Raw genomic sequence first — 16,112 nt, forward strand, 5'->3', positions numbered from 1 at the left:
TTGCAATATCAATTTTTTTTAGTATGGCTAGCAAAATACGAAGAGACAGATAAAGAGTGAGGAAGAGACATAGAGAAGGCAGAGAGAGAGAGAGAGAGAGAGAGAGGGGAGAGAGAGAACTTTTCGCTGAGGCCAATTGGCCACATGCGCAGTAAGAATTTTAATGTCTGCGCATGTATCTGCTGGCTAACATACTGAATGTCTGGCATTACTTCACCAGAGTGGAGAGTATTTCATTTTTAGAACGATTTGGATTTGGCCCAGCAAATGGTTCCAAGGAACCTATCTACTGCATTTGTTAAAGAAAAAGAGATTCCAATTAAAAGGCGAAGAGACAGCAAAGAGCAAAGAGCTGTCTGTGCAGCTCCTCTTCGGGAATTGGATCATTTTTGAGTTTAACTTTTAGTCGAAAGGTACCCGTTTCGCACAACGCACCTATTCTGTCACTTTTTGGTTGTGCCGAGTGTGTGTGAGTGTGTGTATATACATTTGTTTGTGTTAATGTAGGTATGCCTTTCCTGCATTCTCTGGACTGCCGTGAACATGTTCTAAAATTATTTGCATCTATGTTTCAATTCAAAACATTACAAGTGCATATACATACATACATACATACATATGTATGAATCGAATAGCTGGCTGCACAAGTCTTTACAATACTACAATATGTATGTATGTATGTATGGGTGTAGTATATATATTCATTGTGTAATAATTGTGTAACGCTCAAAATGAAACTTAAAGTGTTCTTCAATATGCGAATGGAAATGCTAAAAAAATATATTAAATAAATAACATACATAATACACACGTCTGCTAATACAAATAATAATAATTACAATTTACAATTTATTTATTATTTGTTTTCTAATTTTCAATTTCCTTGTTATTGCAGTACCTACGGCTCGAAAATGAATACAAATCTGACAGAACAATAGAACAATATTGAAACAGAGACTTGAAAAGGCCAATTAATACTTAAATTGAACTCGAAATAACAGCAGAGATAACAGCAGAAAACATGCAAGAAGTCTTCGAATTACGCAGGTAAAGTAAAGCAATTAGCAATTAGTTAGTTGGTCAGAGATAGAAATATAAAGCTCGATGAATATACTTACTAAGAACCATCATATTGAGTTATAGATACTTGTCGATGCAAGCCGGCCTATAGGAAATTCAATGATAAAAAATCAAGTGCGCAAGGTATGTTTATACCAGATACACTGAGAAGCTGTATGATCGAGACGGACGTATCTTCCTATTTGCAAACATCTTCGACCGGACAGGTAAGCAATATATCCCAACAGGGGAACAATTAAAGCGGTTCAAAGAGCATTTTTGAATAAAAAAACACAATGTTTACTTGCAAAGGTTCAAATAAAAGAAATGTACACATTATTCTCAGCGCAGTCAGTCTTAACAGCTGAAATTATACAAATTTTATAAGTCAAATATTTCTTTTAGTTTTCTCTGTTACAAATGTTTTGTTCATTTGTTTTCCTGTCTTCCCGTCGACTAATGAAAGAATAAATATCCCACAAAATTAGCATAAGTATGATTACATGCAACTAATCAAAGTTAACTAATTCTATTGTTAGGTATAATAATTGCTCTGGATTTTTAGGATAAAATTGCGAATACAACAACAATACAACATTAATCAATCATATTTCAAATGTAACTAAAAATTTTATGATACTTTGGGTTTTTATTAAAATTCTTGGTGTCTTTATGTTGATATATGTATATATTTGCATTTTTACGATTTTTACCCAAACAAACAAAAAAAAAAACAAAGCTCACATTTGAGTATTTTGACTGCATCTTGTTGCCTTTTCACATACAATTTTTCCTTTCATTGTGCAAGAGTGTGTTTTCCAGCATTATATTTATTGTACTATGTATGTTTAATTTGTTTTCTTCTAAATTTATTTTCTTAACTCTTAAGAACACCTTGTATTTTTTTTTTTAATAAATAAATACGTAAACATGCTTTTGTCGGAGCTTCGACTATAAAGGACGCTTTCTTTAAGTACTACCCCCCACCCCCCCATATTCTTAATCTGTGTTTAGACTGTTGTAGAAATATAGATTTTCAATTAACGACTATAAATTAGAACCAAGAACGAAACACACGAAAAATAAAGTCCGGGCTTGCACGGAGAATTTACAATTCTTTCCTGTGCATATTTGGGTTGTTCAAAATAGTGATGAAATTAACTGCGGCATTCAGATATTGGCCGAAAAATTGGCAACAAATACATAATACAGATTGTAAATATTGTTTGTAGTCAAATGGGAAATCGAGCTTATTCTTCAGAGGCTAAACTAAGCAATGAAAGCGCCCTAAATATAAATATATATAAATATACATATATGGCATATATGGTAATTGCATATGTATGTATTTAAAATCGATGTATGTGTATATAAAAGCACACCTTTAGACATTTAATATACCATAAAAAGAAGTACGTGCATTAAAGCTGTGTGTGTATGCGTATGTATTTTATAGTATTTCACAATACTTTTAAGCACACCTGTTAATTTGTGTCCTACTTCTTGTAACAACTACTCAAATATTTATAAGTAAGATTAAATATCCTTGCAGATACTATAAGGCAAAGTATTGCTATACTTTGTGAAGTCGAGAATATTTCTATGGGAGTTATACGAAGTTTTTCAAACATGGCCATAGGCTATTAATTTTGGAAATTATTCGAATTTTATTATGATTTTAAATATACAGTTGTCGGTATAGTTATTTTGACAAGCACTTCCTTTGACTTTCATCGCTTTCCTAATTCACTTGGACATGATAATTGTACATTTAATATGCCTTAAGCAAATAAACATATTGTATAATCAATATTATACTATAAACTTATTAAAAATAGAGAAATTCACTAAAATTTCTCTCGAATATATTGTGTCCAAAAAGCACTTTGCTCTCGACCTGTTTTTCCGATTGCAGCTGATCGGATTGATTTCATGCATTTTCGCAATTTGTGGTTTGTGATCGGATTGATTTCACGACTTTTCGCGATTTGTGTTTTGTGATTTGAGCCGCTTCACACGATAGTAATTGAAAAGCTTGGAGTATCTACTGTCAATAGGATCAAAAAATTGCGTTTATGTCGACAAACTTTTAATATTAGAAAAGGAGGCCTACACTTTGTTAATTTTGAAAAAGACTATAGATAATTGAATATATGTATGTGCTTTTGTTGGAGATAGCGTTCACTTCAATTTACAATCCATTTCACAGATTGTACTTTTTACCCATTCCATTAGTGTGTATTATTATTGATTTGTATATCTGTAACTCTCATTTCTTCTATATGAATGCTTGATAAATATTATTTGGAATAATACAATTTGTTTCAAACGCGTTTTGGTGTGTTAAATGTTTTAATGTGAGCCACTAGAAAAATGTTTTAAAAAATGCAGCACACGAATGTTTTCACAACCTACATATATTCAGAATACTTATATTCTATTTTCAACATATGCCACATTTGCCACATTTAAACTCGGTGGAATACCTGATGAGCTTGAAAATGGCAGTAAATTTGTGAAAACTTTCGACTGCTGTTAAATGAAAATAGATTTGATTGTTAACTATTTGTGCATCTCTTTATAATGTAGGATGAATTTCACCCCTTCATTGAGGCATTATTACCATACGTCAAATCATTCTCGTACTCTTGGTTTAACTTGCAAGCTGCTAAGCGCAAGTATTACAAGAAGCACGAAAAGCGTATGTCCTTGGAAGAAGAGAGGCATTGCAAGGACGAGCTACAGGTAAGAAGACTTGACATAATTATAAACAAATATATTTGGTAACAATCATAATCTTAATGTGTGTGTGCTGATTGCAGAATGAAAAAACAGAAGTAAAACAAAAATGGGCTTCTCGTCTCTTGGGTAAATTGCGAAAGGACATAACACAAGAGAGCCGGGAGGATTTTGTTCAATCGATAATCGGCAAACGCAAATCGATTTGCGTCCTCTCCAATCCCGACCAAAAGGGCAAAATGCGACGCATCGATTGCCTAAGGCAGGCCGACAAAGTCTGGCGCCTGGACCTCGTTATGGTTATCCTATTTAAGGCCATACCATTGGAGAGCACGGACGGAGAGCGTTTGGAAAAGAACCCAGAATGCCTTCATCCGGGTCTGTGTGTGAATCCATATCACATTAACGTCTCTGTCAGAGAGTTGGACTTGTATTTGGCAAACTTTATCAATACTCATAACTCAACGATAAATCCAGTCGCTAATTCGACGATGACAGCAAGATCAGCCGCCGCCCCCGTTTGTGGTCACAATCGAAACAATAATTTGTCAGTTGACAGAAAGGATGATGCTGAGAATGAGGCAAAAGCAAAAAGTCTAAGACATAATCCATACAATGGAGTTGTTTGCAACGATATTATCTTGGCAACTGGAGTCTTTTCATCCCAAGAGCTCTGGACACTATCCAAAGGTGCCCCAGCATTTATTTATATTTAATTATATTTTATTTATATTTTATTGTATATTTTAGATTCAATACTCGATGAAATAAGTGACAATAGCCTGCATACGAACATCATCAAGAGGGAGAATATGGGAGCTGCTTTCGACTGCAACTCATACCAGCTGACCCCAGATTCGCCAATATCCAGCTCACAAGGGCGAGCTCAGGCTGGAGCTATTGTCGCCAATCCGATTCCAGGTGGTTTCAGCAGTGAGTATCTTAATTTCAATGATTATGATATTCTCAACTCCCAACTCACATCATTCGTTTCAGTTGACTTTGTCGATCAGAATCAGCGAAGTGTGCATTTATCAACATCTCCATTGTTACGTGCGGATACAACAAATGGTTCCACCACCGATGCATGTAAGATCGATCACAGTTCTTCGCCCCCGATTATTTCCCGTGCAAGTACAAGCACGGACAATTGTACAACTGGCAGTTTTTCCGTGATTCTTCGATCGGCAGACAACAACATCAATTCCAATGGCGAGCCAGCGGCTTCTACTGAATCTTCTTCAATATCTCTGCATCGATATACCCCATTAAACAGCCGACCAATTGCAACAACTATGCCACCAATTCGTTCAACAGAAGGTAATACTACTCTACAGGTTAACTTATACAAACATTGGCATTCTATAGGATAGATTAGGGATTAGATAATTATATTACTTAAGTGACTCTAGTGATCCCCCTCCCGATACATATTCGCCTAATTATCGATTTGACGCTCACTTTACAAATACACAGCACCTAATTCAATGATCATATAAATTAAAGGAAAAATTATCATAATTATTCTATAGGAGCTATACTAAATCCAAGTCAGATTATCATAAGATTATGCTTATAATTTGAGAGCATATTAAAACGGAAATGGTATGTGCCATAGTAGTCCGATGCCGATAAGGTTGAGAACCGCTCGCAATCGCTGAGATTGGCTTGGATATCTTAAGAAAAGAACCATTTTTATACCCTGTAAAATTGCTAAATTGTCATCCCCGACCCCGTAAAGCTTATATGTATATCAAGAGATCAGGACGAATCAAGAAATCCCGGACAGCATACACAAAACGAGCTAATTACTCTTACTCTAATTACTTACTCCATTCGCACCAATATTAACAAGTAAGAGGTTCCTAGTCGGGAGCTCCCGACTAGGGGGGGGGATACCCTCAACCCCTTTTCTTCCAGCACCAAATGCAGCAAATTATTCCACTGGCATGGTTTGAACTCGCAACTAACCGCACGCCTTGCCGCCGCCTCTACTCAAAAGCCACACCAATAACTGAGCTTTAATGAGAAAAAAACCAATTAGAATAGCAGCACAGAAAACAATACAATCGCAATTGCAATGCTGTTGATAGAATTTAAAGCAGTCGCGCATTAATGTGTGTGTGTGTACATGTATACAGAAATTCTTGGAATTTGCGCAGCAGCTATGCTGCTAACACGCACATAACTTTTGTGTTTCTCAACCGATTTTAATGAAATTTTCGACAGTACATCTTATTATAGAATAGAATACAGAATATTTGTGTATGTTCAAAAGTCAATTTCATATAAATTGTGGCTTGAATTGATGGGCTATACAAGTTGAATTATTAACTTGATTTATAGCTTTTCGGTGGTAGCGGAGAGGTGGCAATAGGTATAAAAAGAAAGATACTTGAAATACATATACTATTCTAGAAGCTACAAGTTTTGTGACTCTAGCTCTTATTATTTACCAAAATTGCTCAAAAAACAGGATTTCGATATCGATTTTTATCGATTACTTGGAAACGGGGAAAGTTATCGCAGATCGAAAAACAAACTCGACCTACAGCAAAAATTTCAAGTCTCTAGCTCTTATAGGTTCTGAGATCCTTGCGTTCATACATACGGGCGGACAGACGGACAGATCGACTGGGCTGTTGATGCTGATCAAGAATATATATACTTTATGGGGTCTGAGATGCTTCCTTCTGCCTGTTACATACATTTGCACAAAAAGTTTATACCCTTTTTACCTATTTTCAATGGGTTCAGGGTATAAATATACCAATTCTTGTGATTTGGTATGAAGATACATGTAGAACATATGAACATTCATGAAGTTCGGACAATAAGCATAGAAGTTGTTCAATATTAAACTTTCAAATTAACATTTTTAAACCAAAAACTATTGATTTCTATGGTTTTTCCATGATATTAGCAAACATCGTGTTACTCGCACAGTTCAAAATATATTATGCTCTTAACATACACATATCCTGCAAAATTGATCCGTTGCGTCATAGAAATATTTCTTATTTTGTTATATGCCTTAAAGAGTTTTGGAGTTTTCTTTTGCTCCTGAACACATTTTTCTTGTAATTCCATTTTAATTTAACTCTCAAGTAATCAGTATACAAAATTTGTTCTCTTTTATAGCAATTCTGCACCATAACTGTTCTACGTTTCTGGCCACGTCTGTTAGCCCAGTCAATACCCTGTATTATCCACAGCATAGCAGTCCACGCCTTCTGCCACATACGACGATATTAGATCAGGAGCATGAACATAACCAATCGCAGTCCGAGCAACAACAGCAACACGCCGACAAATTTCAATCGGAGACTCATGACATTTCTGATTTTGTCACATACGTGTGCCAGGATGGCGGCCATTCTACACCCTTAACACCTGAGAATACCGTGTTTCAGCACCCGCACTCGCATCAACTGTCTTCGCACAGCCACTCGCACACCCACTCGCCACACTATCAGATACACCAACAACTCAGAAATTCAAAACTTGCGGCTGCACCCTCGACCCACTATCACAGCACCATGCTGCCGCCGATGCTGCCGCCGATGGCACGACCTGTGGCCATTATTCGAACCAGCGGAGATTTGGCAATGGTTCAATCACCGCCATCGTCTGCGGTCAGTCAGTCTTCAAGCCTGGCTACGAATAGCCTGTGCGTAGCAAAGACCGGCTTGGTCGATGATGAGAATCGAACTATTAATTCTATGGAAGGCAATCACAGTCCGATTAACTCCGATACAGATCCTAATACCAACGCTGACTGCACAACACTTGTCTCGAGAACCTCACCGCAACCACATCAATCGCCGAGCCCTCATGTTTCTACCGAAGATGCTCGATGTAAGATGCCACTAAATTCTTTAACTCGAATCGCAGCACCAATGTATCCTTCATCTAATGGTCGGGAGTACTTTAATCACTTTCATTCTCAATCAACATCGGTAAGTAAAGATTTGCCAATGTTGAATAGGGTATTGGCAAAGACAATGAGATAAGTAACGCCAGACAACAAAATTCTACTATACAGCTTTTTTTTTTGAAAGAGCGAAAGAGCTAAAAATTGAATGTACTCTCAGCTTCGGCTCTATGAGGGCCGAACGAAACGACGCAGAGCGTCATCGACCAGCTTTGCCGAAGACGTTCGTGCGTCTGGCTTTTGAAGAGCGAACAGCCAGTCGGCTGGCATGTCGTTTGGAGTGGGAAAAGCCAGGCTAGGAATTTTGCGTCGCATTCAAATTCGATTCAATTCAATTTACATATATTGTCTTTGGTATGTGTATTTAGTCTCTACATTTGGATCGCATATTACCACATTGGGCCACAAGCGAGTGACAGGTCTCCGCAATGGTTAAGAAGCCATTTTATGTTGATCAATTTATTCGAGTAGCATTTTTATCGAAAAGTTAAAGACTATTGACTAATCATATCTCTAGGAAACATAGCCACTTATATGCTTACATAACTAACGGATTTGTGATTACACTACGTACTAGTTAGTCGTAATGATTTTAAAGCAATCAGGAGAAAATTCTCCGAAACTCGAAAATCTCATATTGCAAAATTGCTCCCATAGAGTGGGAAATGTTTTCGGGATTTGCTTCGGTGCTTATTATCCGATCTATATAAATTTATAGGGCATGCATATGGTATTCAAATGTTTGTAAACACCAAAGTCTAAGACTATACTTCGAATCGAAAGACCCGTGGCACGTGAAAGTAAATGTTCTCAAAAAGCTTTGAAAATGATTTTAAAACTGATCGGATGGTCAACAAACTACTTTTATACAAACGATTTCCGCCAATTTACCACTGTTGCGGGTGAAATTTCCCAAATCGGTGAAACACGTTTTCATAAAATTCTTATGCGAACTTTGAAAATAAGTTTGAAGCAAATCGGAAAAAAATTAAAACTTCACTTCAAAAAATCTTTGCATTGCACTTTCCACCGAAGAGGTTTGGATTTTGGCTACATATACATATGCGGGTAATAAATTTGCAAAATATTTATACTTGCAGTTACTTGGATATGCGGGATCCATTTCGACAATGTCAGGTGTTATAAGTCCTACAAATCTAAGCCTATATTCAACACCAACTATGGCTGTGACCTCTGCGCACCGTTCGAGTGTCAGATCCCGTTGGAACAATGGACTTGCCGAAGACGAGTTCAACTTAATTCCGCACTCTGTAGCTAGTACAAATATAGAAAATACACAGGTTATATTAATGGAAGATGGTAAGTATTTAGTTCACAAATTTATTTTTATTTATTTTTATACTTTGACTTCTAATTGCTCGTTTGTCCTGACTGACTAACTGACTAAAGATTTACACATAGTCCGAATGTGAGCAAGTAAGCAGAAATTATAGTTATAGTCATGGTTATATACAATTTGTCTTTTCCCAACCTAATTTCCAAAATCTTTGTTCAAATTTATTAAAGAGATGTTTTAGCTCAAATTCATTTCCAAGAATCTATATGAAAATTCATTGAGACGGATAATTTGAGTCGTGTTTGAAGTTCCTTTTGGATGAAAAATGTCCTAAGGCGAAGGACTTTAAACTCATTTTCAAATATCTATGTAAAACATAACTTTAGTACGAGTCGATTTAAGCTTTTCACGGGTGGGAAACGGGGAATCAATGTCTAAAACTGAAAGGAAAAACAAAGAATGACCGAGCAAGGACGCGAAATACCAGCTAATTTATTATAGAATCCATAGGTATGTCGCAATTTAGATTCACATTTAAGAGACATCTCGTATTTTAAGATTTGAAAGCAATAAGTACACACAAATTGAAATTTGTTTGATTTCAGCAACGGGCCGTTTTACCGATGAATACTCAACAAATCCAAATCGGGATTATGTATCGTGAACAATTGACAGAATGTCAACAAGCTAGGCTTTGGGCAAGCCATAACTGATATACTATATATATAGATATGTTTAAATGCATATGGTTTAATACAGCTAAACAGATTAATTTCAACATCACTTATTTTAAATTATATAACTCTCATTTAAATTTAAGCAACTGTACATAAAACATCTAGAAGTAAATCGTATTTTAAAGGAAACGTACCTTAGAGAATTCTGTTAAATTAAGCATCACACTTATATTCAATAACCTACCTATGCATGTATATATATGTATGTCTTTTGTAATATGAATATATATGATATATCAACATATATATGGCACGTGTATGTGTATGTATATGCATTAATTAGCATTTAGGGCTATCAATTTGTGTTGAATGCATGAGTTTATCAATGGTCTAATGACAGACTCATGCATGCATACATATTTGTATGCCAATACAAAGTACAATGCTTAACATGCAAGTATGTACACGTACCCCCATACACATATACACATACATATATACATGCATATTTAGATTACATGCACAACTTCAATTGATTCGTTCACCATATATGTATACGTACGGAGGCTTACATAGTAATATGTACGGTTTTGGGAGCATTGATGAGAATACATGAATACAGTTCAGAAACTGGTCCAACCTCCAAATGACTGAACACATGTTATAACATATGTAACATATATTATAACATGTTTACACATACATTATAGCATATATGAGTATATGTATTTATATTTACATTTTATTGGGACGTATGTAGGCACATCATTTGTTGTGATATTCAATTCAAATATTTATCATCTTGGAAGATATTGGCATGCAACATGAATACATAGTATATATGCTGTTGGTTATTAACATATTAGCTATGCTCATTCATTGATTTGTCAATAATGGTTTGGTGAGGATGCAGAATTAAGTAATGAAAACTTTGTAGATCTGCATAGTAATAATAATAATAATGAAAGTGGCACAAAATCATTTCAATAATTAAATCAACATTTATTTATATATTGACCTCGAGCCGGCCAGCTTAAAATAAAATTTTTCCTACTCATTACTAAAATGGCGTGTAATGCATACATCCCAATAAAATAATATAAATTTTGGCATGAATTTTATATTGATTCTTGCAGGGCTAACCCATTAGCATAAAGGGTTCTGAACGATAATAATAATAATAAATAATAAATAAAATATGTATGTATTTTTGAAAGACTACACAAATGTTAGCAAAGTTAGTTATACTAATTACTAATTATATTCAAAAGTACATTCATGCATATGAACGTAAGCAAACAAACATGTGAGAACTAAATATAATTAAATTAATTAAAACGTATAAATTATGTAATTCATAAGACTAATCGCATACTTCTTCTACCCTGCAAATTGATTATACAAATATGCTATTTTATACACATTGTTCATACAAGCATGGATATAGATGCATATAAAATTAAAATAATTGCGACAATATTAGATTTAGTAACAGTTGTGACAAATACACATATAATTTGTGAATATATGTATGTATATATGTCGGTATATGATGATTAGCATGTAATCCTAAGATCTTAAAAGATGGCTCATACGAAGAACGAGAGATTAAACACAATGAGAGATTATCACAATGTACGTTTGCTTTCAAAAATCTTCCAAACAATTAGACGAATCGAGACTCTAGACTGTATTTATTTTTTAAATACAATGATAAATATGTCTTGGTCTTTGCACTGACGTCGTTCCAGGTATTTGTAAGAAGTCGGTGTAGTAGTATTAATTAAAGATACTAACGTTAAGACTAAAAATTCCAATTTAGTTTGAAAGACATACTACCTACACAGCTTACTTACTTGAACCTACTTAAAATGCGTGTACAGCCATATACATATGTACTTAATATATCCGATATTGTTACATAGATACATACATACATACATGTATGTTAACAACATACTATAACTATTCTAAATGACAACTTTAAATACTCTTTGATTTTAGCTTTAGAGCCATCTCAGAGTCATGTATTCTTAAAATTGCTTAATTTATTTAATTTTAATTCAATTGTTTATACAATGAACATATTTTATATATCAATGCCGATCAGTCTAGTGTGCAAACATGTATGCATGTCTATCAATATATGTACATATGTTAACAAATATCTAAGTATTCATGATGCATGTATATATGTATATATTTGTATATGCATCATGCAGTACGTACATATATATATACACATTATATATACGTAACCAAATGTTTTTGTTTGTTTTTTAAAATTTAAGTTACTTAGTACAATAATAATCGTAAGGTATCGGCAAATGGCATGTGCGAAAATTGCAAAAAAATATTTATTGTACGTTGACAAATTGGCTGTGAACATAGTCTATTGCTAGTTCTGGTTAGTAAAATAGTACTTATATATACAACATATATAGGTTCATAAGTAGTTTGTGCTTTCATCATCAATGAAAGTGCATTTTAACTACTAAACATAAGAGTGCTATCAGTTACTTTATTAGTACTTATACCAATAATACTATGTGTGTATATTGATCAATTGCGAACCAGAATAAAATTATAAATAAAATTTAAATACAATATTTATAGTTATAGTTTGTGTTCCTTCAATACGACTGAAGTACTGAAGAACTTTCTTCCGACATGCGATCGACTTCGAGCTCGGCTTCAAAAATGTTTGCGGAAAGTCCAACGGCCTTTTCTTAATTTTACTTAATTAAATCAACTTTTTTAAAGATACTTTTAAACTTCCCTTTAATGGACATACTCAAAAAGAAATACACAAGATATATACAGGCTGTGCTTCCTCTTCTCTTAACACCACCCCATATGCAATGCATTCCTTAATAGCTTCGATAATTGAGGTCTTCTCTTTATGCAACTTTAAAGTTACCCAAATAGATGCTCAGTTGAGCAAAAAAGAATACTATTAAAATAAAATATGTATACAAATTCATAACATAAACGCTCGAAGTATCTGCTTATTAATAGCACAACAACAAAAACAGTAACTTCAACGCGCGATTATACCTTTTAGTTCATTCGAGCTTCCTTGTTTCACATGCGTAAACGCATGCACACATGCTCGGGCACATGCACGGGCACATGCGCATGCGCACATGCACACATGCACGGGCACATGAGCATGCGCACATGCACACATGCGGTTGCGCTGCTTTCCCCCTTGCCCCCTTGCCAATATTAAAAATGCATTCGTGATTTACTTAGTTTTTTGTTTATTGTCCATTGCTTATGAAATTTATAGGACATTAAAAAGGCATCCATATTTTTGTGTAAATACCAAAGACCAAGTTTGTACCTCTAATAATATTCTGGACCTGTGTTTTTATGGGGAATTTAATCTTGAAAACTTCTGTGCTTGTTGTCCAAATTTCATAAAATATTCATATTTATGCCATTCAAATTCTAGCTTAATAAACAATTTTTGTTTGGGGGGAAGGAAGATGTCTGTTAGTTTGACCTGCGACTTAACCTTTTCACTTATCAATCGCTTATGGCCAACAGACAATTCAATACATTTATTTAATTTGCCCATTTCAAATGCTTTGACATTTAGTTCAAACCTCTAGCCCAAACCACATTTCCTGTAACTAATGGTGTATGGATTCTGGAGACTTTGGGTTATATTCCAGAGGGCAAAAGAAATTATCCTATGGGAATAATATTGGGGGAGCAAGTTAAATCTATGTAGACGACGTAATAATTTGATCTATCGAAAAGTCTTCGAGACGCGGGCATGAGAGCCATCTAAAATGTACCCAAATTCTTCAAAAAGAGCGAGGAATACTTAGGATTCCTTGTGTGCAGCGGTGGAATACAAGCGCTTTCTGCTAAGGTTCGGGCTATAAAGGATTCCCAACCTCAATTCTCTGACCAAAGCACTATCCAACAAACATTTAAACACGTTGTGAAAGCGCACATTGCAAGTTGCCAATCCTAGCCTCATCACACTCAGAGATTGCGAAAATATTATTGTGGGCATAGCCTACAGAGCAAAGAGAAGGTGCCACGGCAGAGCATAACCGGACTCATCGAGCTGCTCAAGGGAATATGGGACAAAATCTTTGGGATTATTTCTTTCTCTTCTTATTAGCTAATTTATTGATACTATTCTTGAGCATCTTAACCTAGCTTTACAATAATTGGATAAACTTACTTAACATTATCTATTAAGTTTTAACTTATTTGATTTATATTTTCCTTATCTAAGTACCCGGTTTGGGAGGTCGATGGGGTGGATCCTGCGAACTCACCGTCGCTTTCTTCTGCAAAGCCTTCTTGCCAATATGTTGGGGTGGGCAGAAAGACGAACCATGTAGCTGGTGGACTGCTGACTTAAAAGGTCATCCACTAAGGAAACCCTTAGGTCTCTTGCTAAGGCCCGGTTGCGGATGTAGCAGGGGGCCCCAGTACTTAGTCTCAGCACCTTGGTTTGGAAGACACTAATTTTCCTCCAATGAGATTTTGCTGCAGTGTCGAAGATGTGACTTGCATAGCGCCAAACTGGGGCCAGTAGGGTTTTAATACAGCAGCACCTTGTTGCTCAGAGAAAGCTTGCTGTTTTCCTTTATGAGCCATGCCATAGTTTTTAAATTTCTTTCCCAGAATGAGCTGGTTAGAGTTAGTAGTTAGATTAAAAAAGTTAAAGACCATATGAATGCAGACCTCGGACACATTGCAGATGGGTAATAGCTGGCACTACTAACTTTGAAGATTGAGATTAAGTTAAGGCAAGTACACTTAATAGAATTGTATAACAAGGTCTCTGAATATAATTCACACACATAGATAACATATACTAAATATTTACACTAAGCAATTGTGTTAAAAAACATTATAATTCGTTCAATATTAGTAGATTTACTATTGTCCATAGTTTTGGATATCAAAGAACTGGCAAGTAAGCATCTAGTATCAAAGCATTTTAAAATACTGAAATGTCACATTTTTTAATCAAATATACTAAACCAAAATTAATGTTTATCCATTAGAAAATAAATCGATTATTGTAGATCTTGGGAACACAGGTAGGCGCTAGTGACAGGTAAGGTAGACGACGACTCGACTCCACGATATATCTCGACTATATCTGCTTGATATCAATTGTGGAATTCTGAAGCATCATTTATTTTTGCACGATCTTAGCCTAGCGAATACTCTGAACCTTCTTCTAACAACACCCGAATATGCAGCTCGTGTTACGAGCTCGTTTGCTTTAGCAGCAATTAAAGTAAAAATAAAGTAAATACAAACAATCGCAATTGTAATGCTGTTTATAGAATTCAATGGAGACTGTGTCATGACTGCACATGACGACAGCCAGAAGATTAGAGACACTTGGTATCAGTTATCACATCGCACACCGAACTTTCTTTGCCCCTAATCAAATCGTTGCTTTCAGGATACCTCCCGAAACTAGGGGCATAGCTTGACGGACAGGCTATAAATTTTGCCCACCGGGTCGTTGATTTCCCTACTTAACACTCTGTATATCAAGTATAAATTTCATTACTTTATTGATAACTTCTTTCTTTCTTTTTTCCTATCAACTGAACTTTCTTAATTACTTTCTTAATCCTATTCTAGATGCCACATGTCAAATTCGGTGACTCAAGCTCTTAAATCCTACGAGACTTGCTAAATTGATTGGATATGGAGCAAGTTATCGATTATCGGAAACAGATACACACTATGCGGTCAAAAGGAGGAGCTACGTTCAAGCTTATTAACTCATACGTTCTAAGATTGACGCGTTCATTCATACTATTGATGCTGATCAAGAATAACTCTGCGATTTTTTTGCCGTGCCTGCCGCCAGCCATGATAAGAATTATGTTTAGTTTATAATCAGGAGTTGAAACTCCTATTTATATAAACTCATTGTTTTATATTTTAAACGGATTTGTCACATGAGCTTAAGCGTTGATCCTAATAAATTCAGTCCTCTTCAATTTTGAGGGAAGCAGGGGAATAAACCGTACTGTGTCTGAAATATTACTCGAAACGGACCATTTTTTATACCCTTGCAAAGGGAATTATAATTTCGGAACGAATACAAAGCTTCATGACGATAGCTTTAAATTGAGAGACTAGTTCGCATAGAAACAGACAAACGGACAGACGGACATGGCTATACCGACTCGGCTGATGATACTGATCAAGAATATATATACTTTATGGGGTCGGAGATATCTTCTTCTATGCGTTACACATTTGACGACAAAATTATAATACCCTCTAAAAGGGTATAATAAATATGGGCTCGTTGTTTTTGATGCTTTTTATACGAAGTTTGACACTTTTAAATTTTCTAACATTCCCGAATTAGTGCACACTTTGGACCTAAAAGGAAGCTACT

General features: G+C 35.2%; 1 protein-coding gene across 5 annotated transcripts; it reads left to right on the forward strand.

Annotated features, from left to right (window-relative positions):
• The first annotated feature begins 320 nt into the window (after positions 1–320).
• On the forward strand, positions 321–12,321 carry NfI (Nuclear factor I). Of its 5 annotated transcripts, none has more exons than XM_064681589.1 (10): positions 321–413; positions 896–1,047; positions 1,144–1,286; positions 3,649–3,804; positions 3,882–4,488; positions 4,549–4,731; positions 4,795–5,118; positions 6,940–7,757; positions 8,833–9,052; positions 9,635–12,321. In XM_064681589.1, exons 3-10 carry the CDS (start codon positions 1,206–1,208, stop codon positions 9,691–9,693), a joined length of 2,448 nt encoding a protein of 815 aa, XP_064537659.1. In that variant the 5' UTR covers positions 321–413; positions 896–1,047; positions 1,144–1,205; the 3' UTR covers positions 9,694–12,321. The 5 variants fall into 5 exon arrangements, with proteins under 5 accessions (XP_064537659.1, XP_064537657.1, XP_064537656.1 ...); XM_064681587.1 differs by having other exon boundaries at positions 324–469; XM_064681586.1 differs by having other exon boundaries at positions 346–507.
• The last annotated feature ends 3,791 nt before the right edge of the window (positions 12,322–16,112 follow it).

This window comes from Drosophila montana, unplaced genomic scaffold (assembly GCF_035044405.1).
Source record: "Drosophila montana isolate Dmon_TW-CO22-7 unplaced genomic scaffold, ASM3504440v1 contig_2397_1, whole genome shotgun sequence".
NCBI classification, from domain to species: Eukaryota; Metazoa; Arthropoda; class Insecta; order Diptera; family Drosophilidae; genus Drosophila; species Drosophila montana.